Source organism: Empidonax traillii, unplaced genomic scaffold (assembly GCF_003031625.1).
Source record: "Empidonax traillii isolate 1590-97213 ecotype Southwest subspecies unplaced genomic scaffold, ASM303162v1 scaffold1704:size71334, whole genome shotgun sequence".
Lineage (NCBI taxonomy): Eukaryota > Metazoa > Chordata > Aves > Passeriformes > Tyrannidae > Empidonax > Empidonax traillii.
In genome coordinates this window covers 31,227-55,010 of record NW_020956897.1, presented here as the reverse complement: position 1 = coordinate 55,010, position 23,784 = coordinate 31,227, and the positions used below count along the sequence as shown (strand labels likewise).

At 42.4% G+C, this 23,784-nt stretch overlaps 1 protein-coding gene across 1 annotated transcript in view; it reads right to left on the bottom strand.

Annotated features, from left to right (window-relative positions):
• Window positions 1-23,784, bottom strand: part of LOC114070828 (neuron navigator 2-like) — a gene marked incomplete at both ends in the record, with an annotated part of 46,098 nt that overhangs the window by 3,165 nt on the left and 19,149 nt on the right. Inside the window, 4 exons of the mRNA XM_027908419.1 lie at window positions 6,956-7,345; window positions 9,088-9,196; window positions 12,541-12,653; window positions 14,750-15,842. Coding sequence (XP_027764220.1) covers window positions 6,956-7,345; window positions 9,088-9,196; window positions 12,541-12,653; window positions 14,750-15,842 — 1,705 coding nt within the window. The remainder of the gene's footprint in view (window positions 1-6,955; window positions 7,346-9,087; window positions 9,197-12,540; window positions 12,654-14,749; window positions 15,843-23,784) is intronic.

The following is a 23,784-nucleotide window of genomic DNA, read 5'->3' as shown; positions in this document are numbered from 1 at the left end:
TACAGATGGGTAAACTCCACAAAAAATTCAATCTCACACATGCTTTAAGAATGGTACCAAAGGCCAGTGGGGAATGACTGCCTTTAATGAAGTTGAATGTAATAATATTTAATGAATGGACAGTGACACAGTGATGACATTGGTTAAAAGGAGTTTCTAATCTTTCCAGGAATCAATGTTTAAATATTCATCGCTATAGTTTCACTCTTCATCAGCAAGGAAAAGAAAATAACCAAACTCCTGTCGATATGAAAAGAGTCAGGTTAAACAAGAGAAGTATTATGCACTTCTAACATAACAACTGAGACTTACAGCCCACTTTCTAGGTGACAATTTTTTTTCCTGTAAGAAAGTGGCTCCCTGCCCTGCATTACAGGCCTAAAGTAATTTGCTTTGGACAACCTGGACCTTTAAACTCCTCTTTTCTTTAGCCAAACACACTCTTTCTGTGCCTCTGAAATTCTGAATGCCATAACAAGCCCTTCCAAGTGCAATATTTTTAGGGTATTTCTGATGCTGAATTGATTTATTTCCCTTTCCTGAAAGGCACGCTGAGGAAGCAGGAATGGGTTATGCCAGGGATCGGTAAAATCCAGTGGTCTGAATCACTTGACTTCTGCCTGCACTCCCTACTTCCCCATGGATACAGCCAGCCAGCAGCACACTTACGTTTATGGTCTGACAAGTCTACCACTTCATATATATTCACTTCGCTCCTTTGTGTCTGAATGTGAATCTTCCAAGTTTGAAAATAGATAGCCAAGGGACAGGCATTCTTCTCTTGGGTATTAGGAAGAGAAGGAGCAGCACCTCTTGGTGCTTTGGTTTCCAGGTTGGTTTGGAAATAGCTGCCCAGGTATCTCCTGGCAGAAGACTTGCCCAGCAACCCCAAGTGCTGGAAGCTTTAAGAAACAAAAAGCTTGTAGGAATTACAGCCCTTGGATTCTACCACGTATCAACATCCGCTGTGACGTGCAGCAGTGTTCTCCTACAGACAGTAACACTGTTATCCTTAATGTTTTCTTTTTAATGTTTCATTTTTTCATTAGGCTTCATCTGTCTCGTCGTTACAGTCAGTTAAACAAGATCAAGAGGCTCAGCAAGCTTTGAGTATCAAAGAACAAAACTCTGACCTTGCCAGTCGCTAAAATCCAGCAGCAGAAAATTCTCCACCGCTGTGTCTGAAATACGATCAACGGGATCAGAGCGATCCCGTTACTGCAGCAAGGAACGTGCCCTAAATATGACATAAAAAGAAATGCTAGCCTAATGGCAGGATGATGACAACTCCAAATTTCTCACTTTAACATGAATCTGGTGTGCATTTTCCATCATAACCTTGGCATTAGGCCACATGGCCTTTCCCCACCTTTATATCTCCCAGAAGTCTTTCCAGTCCCTATTCTTGCCTGGCCACTCTCTGTTAGAACATCCTCCCCACTGGCTGATAGCCTGAAGCCAGGGGAAGGCTCACAAGAATTGTTCAGTGGGGCTTTGCACGTGCCAACTTTGATTTAAATGCCTAAATCCTTCCTCAGAATCTATTTCAATGAAAATCACAGAAGTAAGCAGTGGAATAAGTTTCATTACCCTCTTTAATTTTGTTCAGGAGAGGAATGGCCTGTGACCAAAGAGGAGTATGGAGGAAGTGCTGCTTCTCCAGAGGTTCTCAGCAGTGCCAGCAGCAGAGGAACTGTAACTCCACAGCGACTCTGGATTCCCAATTCCTGCAGATGATCCATATTGACACAGCGTGATTGCATCCCCCTCTACTGGTTAGCCCCAGACTGGGACTATATTTTGAACTTTAGAAACTGTCCTTTCACTGAAATTACAGCAATCTGTTGTCAGTGATGCAGCAGTTCAAACACTGCTGAGGTGTTTATTACAGAAAGCAGCTCAGAGTGGGATAACTGTAATTAAATGGCATTTTGGTAACTGTTATTCATGTCTCCAGTACAGAAGTATAAGTGCAGTTCTTGGAATAACAGTGCCATAGTTTTTTCTTGTTATTCTTACAGCACCCAGATGTCTATGACTTTAAATCCAAACTCGCTTTCAATCTGGTTTACTACAAAGTCTGAAGTCAAGGTTTCCTTACACCTTATCATAAAAGTCAAACTTTTGATTTTGCTTGCCTGACCCCTTAATTATTTGTGTTAATTATCAATTTACCATATATAGATACTATTCTGCAATGTTGAAAAGATCAAAATGTAAAAGAAGTCAGGCCTAACAAGACAAAAGGCAGTTCAAATAAACACTCTGCTCAAAGACAGAAGAAAAATAAAATAAACTTCCTAACGAGTCTTAGTCATGTTGAATTGTTAGAGCCATATAAGGAATGCAGTTTTACCCATCTGCTGTATTTAGATGAAAACTTATCACTAAAATCATACCATTTAAGGAGCAATGCCCAGTAAAGGACTAATCCACTGTAACTCAAAATGTACAGAAAAAAATACAGTGATAACCACGGCAAGAAATAGGTCAGAAAAGACTATACACAGACACTGAATCAATGCACAGGGCACACACGTTCTCACTCAGCCCAGGATTAGCTCAGCCACTCCTGATTTCCAGCCAGCCCCGTGTTACCTGGAGCAGCAACCATTCCTGCTGCAGGAAGCTTAGAAGGGAAGGGTTTATCTTACCTACTGTTACCACTCATTACAGCAAAATGCACAGCCCTCCTTCTCTTTCTCTGAACCCTCAGCCCAAGGGAAGGTCTGTTATGCCACGTATGGCCCTGACATCTGAAAAAGATACATCACTGCCTGGCTGACATACAGCACAAACTAAGAATCCTATAAATGTCAAATACTTTCAACACCCAACAAAATCAGCCCTCAATTTCAAGCTTTGCTTTGCCTCATGACAGATATAACTCCTAAACTTAAGCTTACTTCAGAACTCTATTTCAGTGATGGTTTTGATCCATTAAGTGCTTCTGCGTGGGTTTGATAGACCTGAGCAGAAGAAGGGCCAAAGCCCGGTTCCCCAGTCCAGAGTGGCCTGTTCTCCCTTTTAGCATCCTTTATCCATGTTCCAAATTCAACTGCTTGCAGTGCTTGTATAGAAAAACCCCCAGGGAGCATAAAGGTTTGAATAAACAAGAAGGAATCTTAATCCCAAGAGCATTTTGCACACAAACACATTAAAGAGGTTGTGGAAGTTGAGAGCTGTAATGGGAATGTATCAGCCCCAAATCATCATAAACTGGGGAGGTTAATAAAACAGCATGTTTTATTTATGTGTTTCCCCCCCACCCCACCCCAGTAACAGCCACTGCAAGGAGAGGTCACTGCAAGGAGAATTTTAACACAGTGGCCCTGAACATCGTATGCAGGCTGTGCCCTTCTGTCCTTATCTGAAAGCTGAGGGAGCAGTTCACTGCCAGGCTGGCCAAGTGAGGTTTGAGAGTCACTAGGCAACATTTCTTAATGAGAGACACTCCAAAGAGTGAGCTGGGCATGCCTCAAAGCCCAGCCTGGCATGGACCCACAGCCCAGGCTGCTCACTGCCCTGCCTCGAGGTGCAGGCTCTCAAGTGACTGAGCTGACAAACCATCAAACCTGCATTCTGTTGGAATACAGCTGGAACAGCCACTCTTCTGCCAAAAAATGATTTTGACAAAGGTGTGTTTGCAGAATCAAAGCCATTTCCTGAGAAAACAGGTGACCAGCACTTTCTGCAGAGAAAGCTGCACACTAAGGTAATGAAAACAGGGACAGAGCATTAATTAAATTGAAGGCAAATAATTCTAAAAGTTTTTTGTTTTTTTTTTTTTTTGACCAACAGCCCTGTTGCTGCTTTCTAAAGATAGATAAAACCAAAATCAGCTCTACATCTCAATAGAGAGAACTGGAGTGGGGGAGAGACAAAGGTAGGAATGAGTATGTTAGTAGCTAAAGGGAGACTGAACTGGACAAAACCTTCTGAACAAACCCAAAAAACCCAAGAGAATTAAAATCCCCACCTGGCACAGATCTGTTCTGGGCTCTGAGATGCCACTTTCTGATGAGGCTCTGAGCCTTGAGCTCTGCCAGCCACCAAGGGGAGGGGGCTGGGGGCTCACTCCCCAGCTCACACAGGTCTTAGTCCTCTTGCTTCAGCATCAGGTTATGTTTTAGCTCCCGCCATAAGGCAACTTCTTACCTTTGATCCACCCCCTGGAGACTTCCTCAGTTTAAGAGCTGTTTTCTGTCCATTTGGCAAAGATACTCCTCCCAAGCCTAAGAAAGCAATCCTGGTGCCTGCCAGAGCTCTGCTTGAGCCGATTCACTCGAGGAGGCCAAACGAAACTTCCCATGACCCAGTACATTTCAGAGAAAGCGTCAGGATCACAGGGCTAAAATAGTTTTCCTTGGCTATTGGATTTATTTTGGCTGTAACAAATATTTTGGCTTCCTTCCCTATCGGTTTGCCAATGAAAACACAGATCCAAGGTTTTCAGACTGCAGGATTGTAGCAATTCTGAAAAATGACAAAGTGAAACACATACCAGCTAATAAAGAGCTATTCATGCTCTAAATACCCTCTTGTGCTGCTCTCCACATACTGTAACTCAGCTTCTGGAAATACTGAGCCTGTTTGCCCTAACACTGATCTTGGTGATTTGTTCTGCAGCAAGTCACACGGATGCTTTCTTTACAATCAACCTCTCTGATTTCTAAGCAGTTTATTATCCCTGCCCCACAAAAACACAATGCTATCCTATTTTTTTTTTTTACTATTTGGATTTAACTGACATTGGGGAAGATAATTTACGGAACAGGCTACCAAACATTTTTTCACACTGGAGATGGTAGCCCAGTGTCATTAGGTGTCTCACTGACACTCATTTTTTTCACTCTTTTTTTTTTCTCTCTCTCCCCATTAATATTGGGATTATAACCAATGCTGTTATTGCAATATTCCCTTCCCTGGGAATCCACACACACAATTACTCTCCATAAACTTCTAGCAATGCTTCCTCCAAGTGCCCACCAGTGCAGCAAGGAGAGGACTCCCAAACTGCTCACCTCCAAACCCTGCCCACAACCTGGAAATGGAGCTGGATCTTTCCAACAATTGACGTACAGTACCAATTCTGCCCTTGGGACGTAGTCAATGACTCCAACAGTGCTGTATAAACCGATAAACCAACTCATATTTTTTAGCAAAACAGGTTTTTGTAGCTAAAGGTAAAAAAATGTGGACTGCTTGTCTGAAGAACTTTAAATTGAGATCTCATTAATCAATCTGTGGCTAGTTATATGAGTAAAAAAGTGAAAAGTTATCTCCCTCTAAAAACCACTGGGGAAAAAAGAGTCAGTCAAAGATGTCCTAACACTCAAGGCTAGGAGTGAGGTGGGGATATGAGTCTTTCTGCAAGATTCATCATTGTTGGCATTATTCTTAGAATATAACAGAAGTACCAACTGGCAAAATAATTTTATTGCACTATTAGTCCCTTAGACCCAGAATCTAAAGACCACGCTTTTACTTTCAGACTATGGATCTGAATCCTTTTACCATCTTTTACCCTGCTGGATGACCAGACTGACACAGAAAGAAAAGGAAATGATACACAGAGATGAGTGAGGGCACAGATTTCTCTGGTGATACCTTTCATAAATTCAACAGCTTTCTTTTTCCTCCCTTTTCCTCAACCTGGAATCTGAACCTAATACACTAAGTAAAGATCTGCAAGGACTGGAGCTCCTCTGGGATATGAGCAGCAGAAGCCTGAACTGCCAGAGATACTTCTCAACTCCTGCTCAAGGTGTTTTATAGAAGCCACGGTGCTACTCAGAATTTATTTTCCTCACTTCCAGACCAAAACTGCAGCCACAAGTTTGAATAAAATTCATAGTCTAATGAAAAAGCAGTAACTTACTATGATAAACTCAAGTGTAAGTTGATTTATTTGGGAAAAACAAGGTGCTTTAGGGATATGATGCATTATTAATGCAGTTACAGCTACTGGTGCTTTATCCAAAACAGAATTTCATGCTGGTTTTTTGCATCAGTTTCTTCACTATACGCTTCCCTAACAAAGAATTAAAAATAAAGTGTCTGAGTTTTTGGAAAGTGTGAAAATATCCAAGTATTCACAATGGACAGAATGAATGGAGGTTTCCAGACGGTGTCACTGAACTGGTTAAATCAGTGGCGCAGCAGCAGGAGCTGGATTCCAGCTTTCTATTCCACTAAGAGACACTAAATCTTCCAAAGAAGCCGATGCCACAAGAAATGTCACATATAACAAAACTACAAAGAAGCAAAGGACGTAAGATGGCCAGACAGGGGAAAAGGCTGATGCAGTTGAGCTAAGAGAAAATGACTCTACATTATGGTGGAAACCGAGAACAGACATGCTGAATTGAATACTGACTTCAGAGCAAAAGAACAAATGCTTTTTCCATTCAAGGCAGAGATAAAATGTCCACGTAAAACCTTGTTAATAATTGTCTATCCTCTCATAGTTCTGCCCACTAACTTGTTCTTTAAACTTTATTTAGCGTGTACACCTATTCTACCTAACCCAGAGATGCCAACTCATGTCCTTCCAGTGAACTGTCCCCTTACAGTTCAGACAGCAAAAGAGTTCAGTGAAATACAAAAAAATGCCTCACTCTCTCCATCTCGTGGGCACAAATGAGTGTAGCAGCACGTGCTTGACCTAACTACAGCGAACCTCGACTCAGGCAAACTTTTTATCACGTGCAAGGATATGTTTATACGCAGGAATGTTTTCTTAACACGCGCTTAAAACTTGAATCGTGCGTTTTAAATCCCACTGACTGAATTATCTGTGACACCGGGCTGTCCCTCCAAACACTTATTGAAACTACTCGAACACGTTCGGTGTCGGTTCAAATTCCCCCTCGCGATAATCGCGGAAACGAAACGCGGCACCACTAAAAAAAAAAAAAAACACCAGAAGAACGACACGAAGCCGTCAGCTTACCCGCTGGTGATGTCGTCAGCTCTGATGTTCTTGCCCAGCACGTCCCCGTCGCTCATGTAGCCGGTGGCGTCCATGGCGATGCCCTCCAGGTCCATCTCGTCGCCGCCCTTGTCCGAGATGTCCACGTGGCAGACGCCGCTGCCGCGCGACGCCAGCTGCCGGCGCAGGGGGGCCGAGTACACGTAGCGCCCGGGCTCGGCGCTGGTGAAGCGGCTGGCGTTGCCCCGGGGCGGGTACCCGTTCCCCATGGACGGGGCGTCGCCCGCCTGCAGGCGAGGGCTGGACTGCCCCAGCCTCCAGGACAGCGGGGTCGGGCGCCCCGTCAGGCTGAGGATGCTGCGGCCGCTGATCTCGGTGGTGACGTTGGTGTCGAACGTGGTCTCCAGCGTGCTTGAGGGGAGAGAAACAACGAAACAAAACAAAAAAAAAAAAAAAAAAAGAGATGTGCAGGATTAAATGCGGCTGCTGAGGTTTCAGGGGGCTGCAAGACCTACGGCCTGAACGCTCGCCAAGTTGCAGGTTGCGAGGAACAGCACTGACAGAATTCACCTGCTGCAAAGCTCTGTCAGAGTGGGAGTGAGGTCCATTCCTCCAGGCACTCAGACCTCAGGTGCTCAACGATGCAGGAACTTTTTAATGGATTATCCACAGTATCAAAGCATAACTTTTTCATCTTCAGTCATATACAACTCCATTATGCCATGGGTTTGCTGCTCTAGGCAAGGGAGTGGGACAATAAGATGGCTAAAGAAAAACTAGCTGAAGTACTACTTTTCTGATACATTTTCTTTTTTTTTTGGTCTGCATTTATTAAAGTCCTAATATTCTGGAGATGTGTCCAGCACTGAGACGGAAGCTATTTCTACACTAAGGAGAGGCCTAAATGAAAAAAAGTAAAAAGAAAGGAGAAAAAAAGTCTCTTTCAAAATGTATTTTATATATCACCAAACCAATGAATGAACTAGCAATAGTTTTGAAGTTGCTCAAACCCAAACATGGGAGTAAACCCAGGAAAAATATTTAATTACTTACATATATGCATGACTGGGGTATATTTTTAAGAATATTGGTATTATTTCTACATGGAACCCTAAAAATGGGACTGCTCCACCATGACACCTCAGGTGATGTGTATACATTGCAAGACTTCACCCTGAATACTCACAGCTTCCTTGCAGCTAATCCACAGCTGCAACTTCTCTTGCCCACATGAACTCCTCTTTTCCTTTCCTGCTCAACTGTGTCCCTTTTTTTTTTTTATTATTGTGGATATTTGTTAAAATAAACAGCACTGTACCATTCACAATATAATGCTGCAGAAACCCACGTATCCTCTGGTTACAGTAATTAAGTCATAACAAGTTGACGCATTAATTGAAATTTGAAAAGAAAAACAGCACTGGGAGTTTATCTTTGCAAGCTCTGCCTCAGTTTTAGACATAAAGCCAAAAAACAAAGCGTGCCCCCAGTGAACTCATTTAGGTCTGGAGTCCATAAGGCCCAGAACTCATTAGGGGCCAAACAGCTTATTCTCCCAAACCTCCTGTTCAACACTGAAAAGGTCTAAGTCACGGAATGTTTAAATGCAATAGCAGTCATTGTTTATTTACAGCATATTTTAAATATTGCTGAAGATTTCCAAATGCTGCTTCACAAAATAGAAGCAGTTAAATACACGGATGACTAGCAAAATCACAAAAATTTGTTTGACCAAAGACTGGTCAGGAATTCAAGGTATCCACTTGATAAAGTGGGTCAAGCACAGTTCACCTGCTTATTTTAACAAAATATTACACAGGGGAGGTGGGGGGGGTGTAATGCACTTCAGCTATTCAATAGTAAGATGAAGAGACATTTTACTTATATTCAAACATCACCTCACACATTTAACAAGAACTGATTATTCTCCGCCTCTTACTCTGTACACAGTGCACCCCATCAATTACTCATCAGACATCTCAGCAACCAGTGGACAATATGCAGAACCAGTGCACTACAGACAATAATTACAAGACCAGCATCTTCCACTGTCAGTGTTGATCATTTTTCAAGGATGCAACCCAGCCAGGTCTAAGAGGTGGAAAGAGAGAGCCCAGTGATTTCTGTTTTCTCGTGGACAGGTGTCCCGTTACCTGTGAGTGACCTGGGTTCCCCTCAAGCTGGACATGGTTTCCTCCAGGTTCTGCCGAAGGTCAGCGATGTTCTTCACAGTCCGTAACCGCCGCGTCTCTGGGTCCTCTCCTGCAGGGCAAGACAAGCCATGAGAAAGGCTAAGGCAGGAAACAGCACAGAACCCAGCTGTTACCTGTGCCTGAATCTGGCTCAGACACACTTTTTCACTGACTTTATAAACACTTTAAATTGATTAGGATTGAAGTTCCATTCCCTTCTGCATTGTCACATCCTGACTGAGACAAGCTCTGTGTGGTCAACTTCATTGCCCAGGCTGCCTTTGGGATGTTGCTGTGTTGTCATTTTCCCATATGACCCAGTTTAAATTCTGGTTAACTTTCAACCTCATTAGAATACACACTCCATCAATACCACCCTTTCCATCTCGCATACTGACACAATTAACATCAGCCTGACACTGCCAACTTCTCCAATGCTGTATTTCCACTAGATCTTCTTTTTCCTATTTCAAATAGAGCTCATTCTACAGTAACAGCTTTCCAGTAAACTAAACTGTGCTGACTGGCTGCTCCATGCTGAGTGATGTTTCAGGTGAAACAGCAAAAGTTCTTCCTTGTCAACAGCACAGCACAGTTGCTGTTACCCAAATGTGCTACGTAATACAGAGCTGGCAGATGACTTAGTTCTCATGGCATTTAGAAACCCTGCTTTTTTAATACTCCGTTCTAAAACACATTTATGTCCTGCTCCTTAAAAGTACAGTTTACGTAAATGAAAAAGTCCTCCTACTGCCTCAGTGTAATTTATTTGCATGCTCTCAGCTGCCAATTCAGAAATGCTTTGGTTGCTACCTCAGCTGAGCTTTATAGAGTTAAACCTTCTAAGAGGCTGAAGAGAAGTGAACTTCTAGTAGTGCCAGCATGTTCTTTGTAAGCTGAAAGCTGGAACAGAAAAACTCCGAAAAGTCATCACAAAGCTTCTTTTGGGCACAGAAGGAAGTGATTTCATTCTAAAGGGTTTACAACTCATGACTAGAGAAAATACTACAGTAAATGTAAAACTTTTTGCATTTTGTATCCGCCTTGTCTGTACAAGTGATGCATTCTTAAGCTGCCAGAATCCTGGTCATCCATACCATTGCGAGTTTAGATGGATATCTATATATTACAGACATCAGAAGTGTTAAGAACCAGCTAAATAAGCTGTTCTTGGAACTTCCTACATTCTTTGTTTTATATTTCTTGTTTCTAAAAGATGCCAGGTTGGTGGCACAGAAAAACACAGTCACACACGCTGCTGCCCACAAAGCAGCAGTGGCACAAATTACAGACTAAAGTGCTTAGTGTCCATGTTAGCAATTTTTTTTCCTCAGTCTCTACTCCCTGGGAAATCATCTCCCTGAGTTACAATTCACTTAAGCCAAAGGGTCAAACAATTATGGTCTGTTTCTGGACTGGAAACATCCACCTAACAAAACAAGACTGATTCCTTTAGCCAAAGGGTCTCTGGGACAGAAAACATTTTCTATACTCATGGATCTACAAATTTTTGCAGTAAAGAACATAAAATATTCATAGGCCTTTAGCTTAACAAAGGTCACAGTACTCTTTTACAGATCATTTCTCTCATACATACGAAGGCAAACAGTAGGGAACTTCTTAGGAGAACACACAGGAGACAAACTAAACCCATTTCCATTGAGATCGCTCTTAAGCCTAAATTCATACCAAATTTTCACTTAAATTGTATTCCACTGCTTAAATTACAGGTATACTTAAAAGGCAGATATCGAATAGTGCAACTAGAACTTAATTATGGAACCACTTAGCTCCTCATGAGCAGGCAGGATCCTGAAACAATTCCACTTCCGTTTTTCCTACCCATGCCCTCTTTTGTTTTATATGTGCTTTTAAATGAAAAGCTGTGCAGGGAGAAAATAAATCTGTCCCTCACTACTTCTAATTCAATTGGGTTCAGGGACTGTTTTGTCTTGTTTGCTCTGTTTCCCCCAAGACCCCTTTCTGGATGCTGCTGTTGGGGTCTGGCTGTGCACAGCTGGGGTTTGCATCTCTTGTTGGAGGTTGTCAGCTGTCTTCCGCTTTTGGATCCCAAAACTTATATATCACATGTAAGTAATAGTTTGTGTTTACATAACATCTGTCATTAAAGACTGATAGAGACCCTTTTGTAGTCTATAAACTCTTCTCAGTTTACAGGCTGAAATACATCCCAGCTAGGCAACATGATGATTAAGAGGTAATACTGAAAAAAACCCTTGAGTTTCTTACTTTGTACTCTTATGAGTCCAAAAACCCTGTCATGGATTTTATCCCTTGAGCTATTTCTTTGCCTTTCAAGTACTTAATCCACCTATATATAAATTGTACACACAGATACATTCATTTATGCATTCCTGAAGCTCTTTTCCTCCCCGACTCCTCTGCCTCTCACCTTTGCCATCAGCACACGTGCACACAGGTATAAAGGCAGATTTGACAGAATATGTAATGCAGTATGAAATTAACCTGATGGTGAAACTTTGAGCCACATCATTTTCCAAGAAGGGCATTCTTGGAAAGTTTCAAAACCCACTTTAAACTGGAGGACTCCAAGACCAAGTAGATGAAAACAAAACCTGATATATTCTACAGATTGGATAAATGCAAGAGCATGCAGTGAGCAAAGTCATTGATCTTGCTGAAATTATGCAGGAGGAGATTTGACTGTGACTTTAAAAACACATTTTAGATCAAATCAGTAGAATCTAGTAGATTCTACTGTACAGCTACACATTAATAGAATATGGTTGCTAAAAATGGCTTTGTTATACTGATAAGCTTAAAACATTTTTGCTAATTATCATATACTTCTTAGAGTAGTAGGAATTCCAGATAAATACATGAAGTACTTTCTAATTTAGACTGCTAGTATTCCAGCAACAATCAGCTTCAGCTTCTGTATATTGGACAAGGTAAATTGTAGCTGGATTTTGGTCCCCTGCTGCTGCAAAGGCTGTTTCTCAAATTGATCAGATTCACGTGAGTGACGCTGAGATTCCCTCAAACCTACAAACAAACCAAAACCTCAAGAAAATGAACTTGATCTTAAGCTCTGAAACAAAGTTTTTAAATGCAAACAATAAATATCAAATGCTCGGCAGTAACTTAGGATCCTTATAACAGCTTCATCCTAAAAAAATGCTGCCTGTCTCCTAGAGAAACATTAGGTACACAAAATTCCTAATGATCTCAAGGAATTTGAGGAGCACTCTGTTGTGCTGGACTCCAGCATCTAGCATTCAAATTATTGACACTCAGTTTCCAGTGCTGACGAGCTGAAAGAAATATCATAACTCTTGGGAACTAAAGCATTAGGAACAAAACCAACTTGCTTTAGCCCATTCTTATTTGGCCAGACCACAGTCAGTAACTGGTCACATTGCCAGGACATACCTGAGAGGTCTTCGAGAGCAGGCTGGGCAGTTTTGACATAAAGGGCAGAATCCATGCTGACCCCTCCTGTGCTGGCCTCGGCTGTTACGTTCCCTTCATTGTCCTTCTGAGATCTGGGAGGCAAAACAAAACAGGGATGTGCAGTCACTCCCCATCAAAAGTATCTCCAGTACAACGAGGAGACGAGTGCACCTGCCATCAGCCACTCTGTCCCACTCTCCAGAACAGAGCAGCAGGCTGATTTTACATAATTCATTAGTCCCATGTTGAATTACGTCCTAGAAATGGAAACAAGCACTCAAGTGTAAAAGATAAAAAATTCATAGTCAAAGATAGGCTTCACAGCTCTCCAGACAGGGCCTTAAGACATTTGGATTTCCAGCTGTATTTTAGTTATCAATAACATCAGTTGTCCTGGCTAATTTGATCCTCTCTAATAAAGTCTGTACTGCATGAAGATAAAGCAGGTAAGTGTGTGATGGCATGTCACACTCCTGCTACTTTCCCTTCAATAACTAGCATTTGTATTTTAAAAGAAATGACTGGGTAAAAAAAAAAACAACTTCAAACTCCAACGTCTGATATTGTGGGTGTCAGGTAATGAACGCTGGTGTTGTGTGAATATATTGTCAGATTTGAGTAATAAATTGTGACTCATTTCACTTTGTTAATAGTGCCGTGTTTTGCTCATAGAGCCACAAAACCAAGCCTCTGGAAGTTCTCCCGCCCAAGGGGAGGACTTTTGCTGTACAAAAGCGAAGACACAGTGCAAAATGACTATTGCAATATTCCTAATTTCAGCTGACCCTTGCAGGAGGATGCTCTGCCTGAAGTGGGTGTAAAACACCTTGAACAATACCCTCTTTTCAAAGCTGTTGGTGGTGAAAGGAGAAAGGGGCCTCATGCTGCTGAATTTTGGTGTTGAATAACGTTGAAACCAGCCTGACTTATTAATCCCAAAGTTAAACATCCTGATAGTGAGGTGAAGATGTGGCAGCCCTGATGAAGTACCTGATAAAGGAACAAACAAGTGATATAATTCCTTCAACATTCCTTCAGAACAGTGCACTATACTATACCAGCAGTTATAGCTTCCCATACTCTGTAGTAAATAATTCTGATTAAGGTATTTTAGGCTAATCATTATCATAATAAATAATTTATCTTTGTATAAATATATCTGCTTTGCCATCCTTAACCCTGCAGGACAAAGTTACATACAAGTTCAATTGTATATAATCCTTTAGGCATGAACAAAGCTGACAAAGTCTGGGGCTAAGACTGGGTCCAGCTGCACCTGGACTCCTCTCTGAGGAAGAGTTTAGAAAGCAAGAGGGTCCTTTCTGCACCTTGAGACTCGACCAGAGTAGGTATTAAGGAAGAGAAGGATGTGATAGAGGTCCCTCAAATCATGAGCAGAAGGAAGATGATGAAGACAGAATAACTGCTTGCATCCTCTTCCTATGAAAAAATTAAGCGGTGTCAAAGAAAACTAAAAGACATCTGTCCAAACCAAAAATGCCACCATCCAACCGAGGAGCTTCTTGTGTTCCCAGTCACGTGTCTTTAGGAATCTTTGCTATTGATTTCCCTCTTGTCTAACTTCCACTGTCTAACAGAAGATGCTTCAAGCAGAAAACTGACCAGACAAAGGTTAGCTGTGACCTCATTTGGCTGCTCTTTTGCTGATCTCATTCAGGGTTAATGCACAGAACAGCAGACTTGTTGTGTGCCCCTACCTATACTAAGTGATGTTTTTTAATAAATTTTTTAATTTCCCATCCCTGCTTATAGTGAAGCATCTCCACCACTGTTGGCCACACTGAAGACCACGAGTGTATCTACGTCACAAATTGGTGGTGCTACAACTTTTAAAGCCATGATGCAGAAAACAAACCTGATACATGTTCTTGTACCGTGTGGAAGAGCAGCACCTGCTCGAGAAGGTGTTCAGATTCTCATCTTACCTATTAGTAGGGGTGGCTACCACAATCGTTCCCCCTCCTATCTATCACGACATCTTGGTCTGACAGCCTTCACCCTGACTTTTTTTTGTGTAAGGGTATAAATTGTCTACTCTCTTAAGGCAAGAACTTTTACATGCAACAGCATTTACACCTCGTTGCTTCACATCCCACACCTCCCCCTCCCCGAAAAGAGCATCCAGAATGAACCTCCCCGAGCATCCCACTGGAGGATCCTCCCGTACCTGTACATGAAGGGGGCGACCGTGGCGGTGTTGGGGTGGCTGTATTGCTGCTGGGGATGAGGTAGCTGAACGCTCACAGTATTGCTCCCTGTGGTGTGCGTTGTCACGGCGGGCCCGTTCACAGCCTGGCTGCTGCTGCTGCTGTTGAGGCCTCCCACGCCTTTTCCCTCGGAAGAAGCCAGGCTGGACGAGGAGCTGGAGTGACGGCCGTCCAGCTGGGACTTCTGGTGCGAGAGCCCCGAGCCGGCCTTCCCGCCGCGGCTCCTCTCGCCTTCCTTTGCGGGGACGGGGGCACTTGAGGATTTCCCTGTGGTGTTTTTCATTCCTGGTTTTGGTATTCCACTGTGCGAAGGGGCAGAGGCCTCCTTCTTGGCACTGTTCAGCTTTCCTCCTTTAGGGATAAAGCTTGCGATCTTGGAGGACTTTTTTGGCATCTCTGTTGTTGCTAGTGCTGTCTGTTCCTCTTTTGGTTCCTCTTTCAGGTCCAGCTTTTCGGTGATAGATGTTCTCTTTGTAACGTCTTTACTTTTATCCTTTTCCTTCTCTTTCTGTTTCTCCTTCTCATTACCCTTTGGAGAACTTTTCTTATTAGTTAGCGCCCGGCTGAAAGTCCTTTGTGCAATTCCCTTGAGTGCAATTTTGGGACTACTGGACATCGACCCCGGGTTGTTCACGTTCTGATTGGCGGCATCGATCTCCTCGCTCTCCTCGAAGCTGAGAAGCGCCTCCAGCTTTTCACAACTGTTGTCCCGAGACCCCGGAGCCTCCAGCGCCGTCCCTCCCGCTTTGGAACCTCCTTTGCTGTTGAAGAGTTTTAGTTTCTCGAGCATGGATTTCTGACCGTTGGGAGTCGTTTTGGCGATTTCCGAGGGCGGCTTTGGAGGCTCCACCGTCGGCTGCTTTACGGATAACATGGAAGACGTAGCTGTGTGCTTAGCACTGAGGGACTTGCTGCGCCAGGGTTTAATAGCAGAGCTGGGCTGAGGGATGGCTGATGAGTTATTGCAACTAACAGTGCTGCCGCAGCCCTGAACTGAGGATGAGACATTTTCATTCATTCCTGTGGGCTGGGAGGCTGTGCTGTCTGCAGGCTCTGGGGAAAAAAAAAAAACCCAAACATAAAAAAACCAACTTAAAAAATCCAACGCGGTAGTAGCTGGTGTTACAGTTAACGTAACATTATTTCTGTCATGAAACATTAAGAATTTTACACCAGTGTCATTAAAAAGACACCTATCGGTGTTTTCAGCGTCAGTGTGATTTAGAGAAAATAAAAGCCAGTTTTCTTTTCCTACCCAGCAGAACAGCAATGAGCTCCTACTGTATAATTTACATTTACTTGCTGTTTCAAGAAGGAAAAAAAAAAATCTCTTCCAATTCAAACCAAAATGTGTTTTGCAATGTGTTCTCCCTTATTAAGTCCACAATACGTTTTCATTAGCAAAACACAGCACTATTTTCTAACTAGGGGTTCCCTCTGCTTTTGGCAAAATACTTGCTGTCCAAGTTTGATTCTTAGAAAAACCTCAAACATATAAAGAAAAAAAATGCAGGAGTAAGGAAAAAAAGCAAAACTGAAGTCTTTTCAGTTATTAGGGGTGGTAAGATTTTCATATGCAAAAGGTAGAAGAAAACTCCACATACAAAAATAAAACCAACTGTGTCCCTTTTGCAATGAACCTAAATTAAGCATTACTACATATCTTAATCCAGCTGCAAGAGAAACTTGTGCCAGTAACTGTACAGCCCTCCCCTCGCAGAGAAAACAAATCTTTTATTTAGTTAGTTCCTCCTAATGTTATTTGTTCTTTTTGAGAAACTATTCGGAGCTTAAAGAGAGCTTGAAAAAAATCACACTCACCTACCAGTGGCCACTTCTCCTCTGAAGTTTCTTTCTGCTGAGTTTCCTTTCTGGAGATGTTACTCTCTCAATTATCACAAATATGTTTTCTGTTAAACTGCTCATGTTTCCAATTAAGTTTTGTCATCTGTGTCTGTTCCCCTGCCCAGCAGCCTGCTGGGGATTAACGGCTCTTACCTATATTTCCCTGCCCTCTCGCACTAGAGTAAACTGTGTACAGAGCTGCATTTTTTTAATTCAAAAATCAACAGCAGCGGAGAGCGTGCGTTCTCGGCGGCAGGAGCAGCCCTGTGAATCCAGCCCTGTAAATCACGAGCTGCTGCAGCCACACAGCGACTGCTTTCCCTCACTTTCAGTTGCTCAGTGAAGATACGGCTCTGTTAACCTCCCTCCCGTGATCCAAAGCAGATCTACTGAAGATTTAGAGCACATACATCTTCCTGTCTTAACGCAGAATCAGGTTTCTAAGAGTGCTAGAGGCTTCTTAATAATAAACTCAGCCATTTCACATGGTTATGGACAAAGTGGGACAGTAGGAAATAACGATACTTAAAAAAAAAAAAAAATTACTGAAGTCAGAAGATTTCCAGGACTCTGTTATTAACCAGCAACTATTACACTAGCCAGGTTTGCTAGTCCTTTTCCTATGGCAAACTACCCACATGGAGCTGGGAGGAAGCACGAGCTGGATTACAGACACAGAAAGGAATCACGCCTCTTTTATGCTTGTGCCAGCCTGCTGACTTCCAGGGCACTGCTCCCAGTTTACTCTAGCACAGAAAGAAAACCAAGCCAGCAAATGTCCCAAAAGGTAATGGCCACCTGGTCCTCTGGTTGCTCTGCTCAAGCCTTCTGAACCCAACTCAAGAAGTGATGGCATAGGAATCGTAGAATCATTAAGGTCGGTAAAGATTTCCAAGACTGAGTCCAACCATTAAACTGGCACTGCCAAGCCCACCACTTAACTCTAAGCACCATATCTACACCTTTTTGAGCAGTTCCAGGGACAGTTGATTCCATCGCTGCACGAGACACAGCGACTCCCAGTGCAAGGGGCAGCAGTGACCTGCCATCGCAGACACGAGAGAGGAAGGACGGTGACAACTTCTTCACAAGCTGCTGGCAGTGCTCCTCCCCCTGCTTCCACAAGCTGTGCACCACTGCCCTTCCCTTCATGTCTCTTACCCTACACTGCTGCTTTGTTATTATTTTTATTTCCTGGAGCCCTCCTACTCATCCCAGTCCACTTCCCATTGCCACACCACGCCAGGCTCCTTTTGTACACTCGCAACAAGCGAGCCTTTGTCTCAGCCTGCCTTCCCCAGAAGACACCCAGCAATGCAGTGAAAGCTTCATGAAAATCCCAGTTGTGCATAATTTACAGTTAGTTTTTATAGATTATTTTTAAAAACAATAAACACAGAGTTAAATATCGAGATTCTGCTATGGAAACTGGAGATTGACAGTACTTCCAGCACTAAGTTTCTAATCCACATGTGTTCTGACCTCATCATTCTCAACAAATCCCACGGCAGCACAAAGTATACTCATGCCCAGAAATCACCAGAGCTGCCTGGGATTCATGAACATGCCTAGGAGGGATTTACAACCAGGTCCAGGGAGGAACCTTGATGTACTAATCAATATGGGCAGAGAAGCCTTTACTTGTTCAAAAAACAGGACTGGGACAATAATAAGGGTGACAAAAAGAAAATTACCAGTAAGGGATGTAACTACAAAACAGAAGAGCTGGTTGTACACTCTGTTAGTACAACATACGCAAAAGCAAACTCAGCTCAGGGTCTGAGCACGCAGCCACCCAAACAGACTTGGAAAAGAAATCTGCCTTCTTCTCAAACAGGTCCTTCACAACAGTTTACCAGCTCTACAACGTGAACTGAATGGAAGTTGTTGGGTCATTTGGGACCTCAGCTTCATCCTAACAGCCCAGATGACTGCTCCAGTGCACAGACTTCTGGGAGGAAAGGCTTGGTTTGGATCAAGTGAAATGGCTTGTTTTCCAAATCCCAAAGCATTGCTCAAAATTTATTTCCCAGCAAAATCCAGAACTTTTCAATTTCTCTTTTTTTTTTTTTTTTCCCAAATGTTTTCAGGAAATTAATTAATTAATTAATCCTCTTTGGTCCCTGACCAAAATAAGCTTTTTTCAGTTTATTTGTTTATAAACACAACGTTCCTTTGTCCCAGCTCCCCCACATACACCCTCCTGTTTGGAACTGAATTTTGCTTCCGTTGCCAGTGGCGTAGGATGAGCACAAAGTAGCTCCATTTACAGACAAGTCAGAGAGATCAGAATTAGGACAACAATACTATGAATGTAACATTAAAAAATATATATTTATACTGGGACATTAATGCAATTTTCAGAGTCTCTGTTTTCCACAAAGTGAATTCTGGATGCTACACATCTGAAATGAATGAAAAATATTTACAAGCTCTTAATATACATGTTAAGCAGCAACACTTTGGGAAGGAAAAGAAAATACTTTCTCACACAACTGCAGTGGATTTTGATTCACACTTGGGCCAAATACAGCAAAACTGAAAACTGACAATCCTCCAGTAATTTTTTACCTTGCACCATGCAAAGCTACTGCAAGAAATGAAACACTCTCATGAAAAATTGCCTCAGCTTAAGAAAACTTCACTTTTAAAGATTCTCTGTTTCTTTTTTACGAACAAGTCTGCTGGCTCTTTCACTCCTCTGACCAAGCCTGGTAAAGGAAAGGAGTTCTGCTGCCAGAATGCAGCTTCAAACGCTGGGTTTCCTAATGAAGCAGTAACATCAATTCGTGGGGAACACATCAGCATGCAAAGGGGAAAGTTTTATTCAGCATAGCATAGGCCCTTCTTTCATGAAAAGGAGAGCAGGTTTCATGCATTCAATTAATAAGCTTATTATTTCCCATGTGTTTCTTTGTGAGGGAGATATTTTCTTTCTTCGGCAAGTTGCATTAACTAAAACTGACTATAAAAGAAATGTTTTCAAACCCAAGCTGCAGTCTACAATAAATAATGATCGCTTTCCTCTTTTCAAGGTCAAATCTTGGCCCGAAATCTATTTTGTTCCTGTTAAAAAAGATGTTGGTGGTCTAGTTCCAATGCCAATGCACACTGTAGCATGGGTAAATCTGATTTCAGCTGCTCCTGCAAAGACTGAACTGCATCTGCAAACCTACCCATTTGTGAGGGGAAAAAAAAGAATCTGAAGGCTTATGGTTTAATTCTTCCACTGAAGTCTTTGAGAGCTTATTTTATAATAAAGTCAGGAGCAAATATATGCAATTTCCCATCATTTGTCATGTTCACTCCAAGTAAGTGGACTTTGATTTGTTATAACTGAAAACTTTCAAAAACCATCATTATAAGCATGAAAGGCAACACACTGACAAAGGATGTTCTCATAGTTACTTCTCCTTAGGAGGGTCAAGAACTTAACAGCATTTTTATCCATTTTCAAATGAACAAACTGTTATTTTTTTCACTTCACAGCTATGGGAAAAAATAAGAAGCTCTTATGAAGAGAAATAGTCCAGCCCATAGATTAGATAACAGATACAATAACAAGTCCACAATTCTAATTTAGGAAATAAAAGCAGCTCTGCTCTATGACATTAGAGTGTCAGAACTGCAGAAACCACTGTGACAGTTTCATCATTTCCCATCCTGAAGAATAAATGGTGAATCTTGACCCTTCCCATCCACCCACCAGACAACTACCCTTAAAAGCACTACAGATAAAGTCCTACAGAGAAAAATCTTTTTAGCTGTGCTGTTCTGTTCTTCAGTAATCATTTATCATGCTCAGCAACCCCTGGAAGTACGGAAATGCCTGCATTTCTCCAGGAGCTGACTATAAAAATCACAAATCTTTCCGTAATCCAAACCACAAGCAGGTAGGGCAGAACATTCCCAACAGGAGTAACCTGGCACACAGTCCTTCCTCAACATCAGCACAACCCTTCTGGCCCACAGGAGTTTCCATTTCAATTTGAACACTGAGAGGACAGGAGAGAAGTACAGCTGGGTGGAAGGGGCTGGCTGAGACAGGGCTCAGGGGGGGCATGGCCTCCACCCACAAGATGACTGAAGCTTTCTGTTCTCTCTTCTATTCTGGACCACAGAAAAAAGCAACAAAAATTAATTTTTAATTTTTTTTTTTTTTTTTTTTTTTTAAAGCAGAGATTGCCAAATAGGGAAATTCTGCATAACATGAGAAAAGCCTGGATAGGAGACATTTTGCTTTGCTGAGGACTAAAAATCAGAATCGTAGAACCACTAAATGGTTTGAGTTGGAAGGGACTTTAAAGTTCACCTAGTCCCAACACCCCTGCCATGGACAGAGACACCTTCCACTAAAACAGGTTGCTCAGCACCCTTTCTAACTGAGCAGAATTTGGTTCCTTCAACTTCTGCCCACTGGCTTTCCCTTTGGGGCTGACTCAATTTATTGTAACACAAGACAAAAAATTACCTCCACTTATATTTTTTCTTTCCTTCCACCATATCTACTCCTCCTTCAATCCCACTGCTGTAAACTCTGCAGCTTCAACAGCAGTTCCATCCATGTATTCACAGAGATGTGCTGTGAAATCTCTGAAAACCCTCACAACCAAAGCCTGTGGATGTGTCAGAAACCCAACCTGCACGTTTCTGCAAAGTCTCCCTCATTCACCCAGAGCTCCCAGCACATGAAACAACAGCTCTGCTGTTGGCCAAAACTCGGCGTTTCTGCTGAGGTGAGGGGAAATAAAACTGGAGCACAGGCAATCCTTGTCTCATTGTCTCGACATAACCAACTAAGACACTTGAATTCCTTGTTGTTTTTGTTTAGTTACTGTAAAATTCAGAACGCTGTCCACATGACTGCCTCAAGAGAGAGGTTGGAGGGACCTCTATCGACCACATTCCGGTTAGATGATCACAAAAATAATGAAACCAAGTTTACTGTGCCATTCAAAACAAGTTGCACTCTCCATTTAATACTAGACAAATACCATTCTTGTTCATTCCTCTCCATTTCCTTCTCATTATTTGTACAATCTAATCCCCCAAGAGTTCTCACAACAGACTTATTCAAAAGCATTAATGAATTCCAGGCAGGGAGCTGTTATGGAGTCTTTCATTAGATTTTATTCTTAGCTGGAGTGGACAATACGTACTCTTGGCAGCCTTGGTGTGACACATCTCTCCTGCAGGTTATATGAAATAGGGCATATACAAATTAGTGGTCTGAGAACTGCAGTTAGGGAATACTGTCCAGCTGACTATTAGCAGTGGCTCCAATCAGGGCTTGGGATGACCACGGAGGAAGAGATGGAGGAGGCAGATTTTTAACAGAGAAGGGACAGGCAGTAGGAAAAATTATATAAGAATGAGCAGACAATGTGCCAAGGTAAAATGCATTTCAGCTCAGAAATACCCCGCTCTGCTCAGTGAGGAGTCACACACTGCACACAGCAGAGTGGTGAACAGCAGTGCCCATGGATGCACACCCATGGAGAACACCAGTGCACCCTGAAACGTGGATAGTCCACGTCCAGACTGAGGAGCTGAACCACACCATACAGAAATAACACACTTTACCACCACCCACCTTCACACCTTCGGATGAACGCACATAAATACGCGAAAATCTAGTATATTTTTATAGCAAAACCAACTGACAGTCATGTACTACCCTTTATGGCGGGGTCTTCATTTACTCTCTCTAGTCAATAAAACTACCCTACAATCTGTAGCAGCAGATCTTTCAAACCAGGCCAACGGGCAGGTAACAATATGCTATTCATGACAGTAATGAAGGGTTGGACCGTGGCTTTAGGCTCATCAGTCAGCCCAGAAAGTGGTGGCAGTTCTCTGGTGCCAGTCACGGATTCTTTGGATCCGTTTGGTTGTGGATGAAGGAACAGGCACAGGACTCAGCAGAGAAGCCACAAATGGAAGGACCAGGGAGGCTGGACGATGCTGTCACCCGAGGAGAAGGGGATCCTACAGATGTGGTAGAAACATGCTGGCACTTGGAGAAGTCTGGGATGCAGCATCACGGCTGTTTGCTTTCCGATGACTTAACAGTGAACTTAAGTTTCCACGGTTGTTTTTCTGGCACGCGTCACCCAGCAATAAATTTACAAGAAATTTGTAAATATTTATTTTAAAAGGAAACATCTAAGCGCTGTAAAGGCCGTGAAATGCTGGACCAGCTCTTCAGCTGGTATAAATTAACGTGGTTCCACCACCTCCAGTGCAGCTCTGCAGTGTACACTGGGCAAGAAGCTGCTTCTCAAGGTTACATTTTACTTCAAAGCTCAGAATTTTATCTTCATTAACTGTACAGTTAAGAACGTGTCTTTGGCTAGTTTGTTGTGTTTTTTTTTTTTTTCCAAAAAACTTCAGTTAAATACACTTTTGGCTTGTTTTATGTATTTCTAAAGCTTATACAACTGTGGCAAAGTCCTGTGGTCTTGTAAAGCTCCACTTGAGCCATGATTAAGCCTTCAGTCAGCCTTTGTTTAGCTAAAAGAGGCCATATTTTCAAATGCCAGATTCAGCCAGTTGAACAGCTGTAAAATTAGGCATGAATATGATTTACTGGGCACTCTTATCTTGTCCTATAAACGTGCCACACTGCTTATTTTCTGACAGTCTTTAAGCTGTTTGATGGGCACGAACCCAACATAAATATGTCACTAAAGATTTACTAAGATGAGCCAATCTTTCAAAAAGTATGTTTGACTAGAAAAGTGAAAGGGTGCAAACAATACCCCAGGATATACTTATATCTCCACTGCCCAAAGATGAGCGGTTTGTTTGACACTAAGAGCTCTCATGAGGGTCACCTTCTGACACAAGGCAGCAACCTCGTGTCTGGGGAAGGGAGAGGCATTAATATATCTGGTAAACTGGAGAAATAGACTGAGTCAAGAAGATTTCATTCACTGTTGAGTGAAAAGGTTTGTGCTCAGAAAGGAGAAACTGAATGCCTAAATACAAAAGGTCAAACCATGGGCTGTGCAGATGGACTGCAGCAAAGAAACAGGAGTGACAGCAGAATGCAGCTGCACACTTCATAATGTGACACTAAGGAAAAAAAAAACATCATTCAGAAATGTATTATGAGTGTTATATATGGAAGCAGACGCTTGCAGAATCA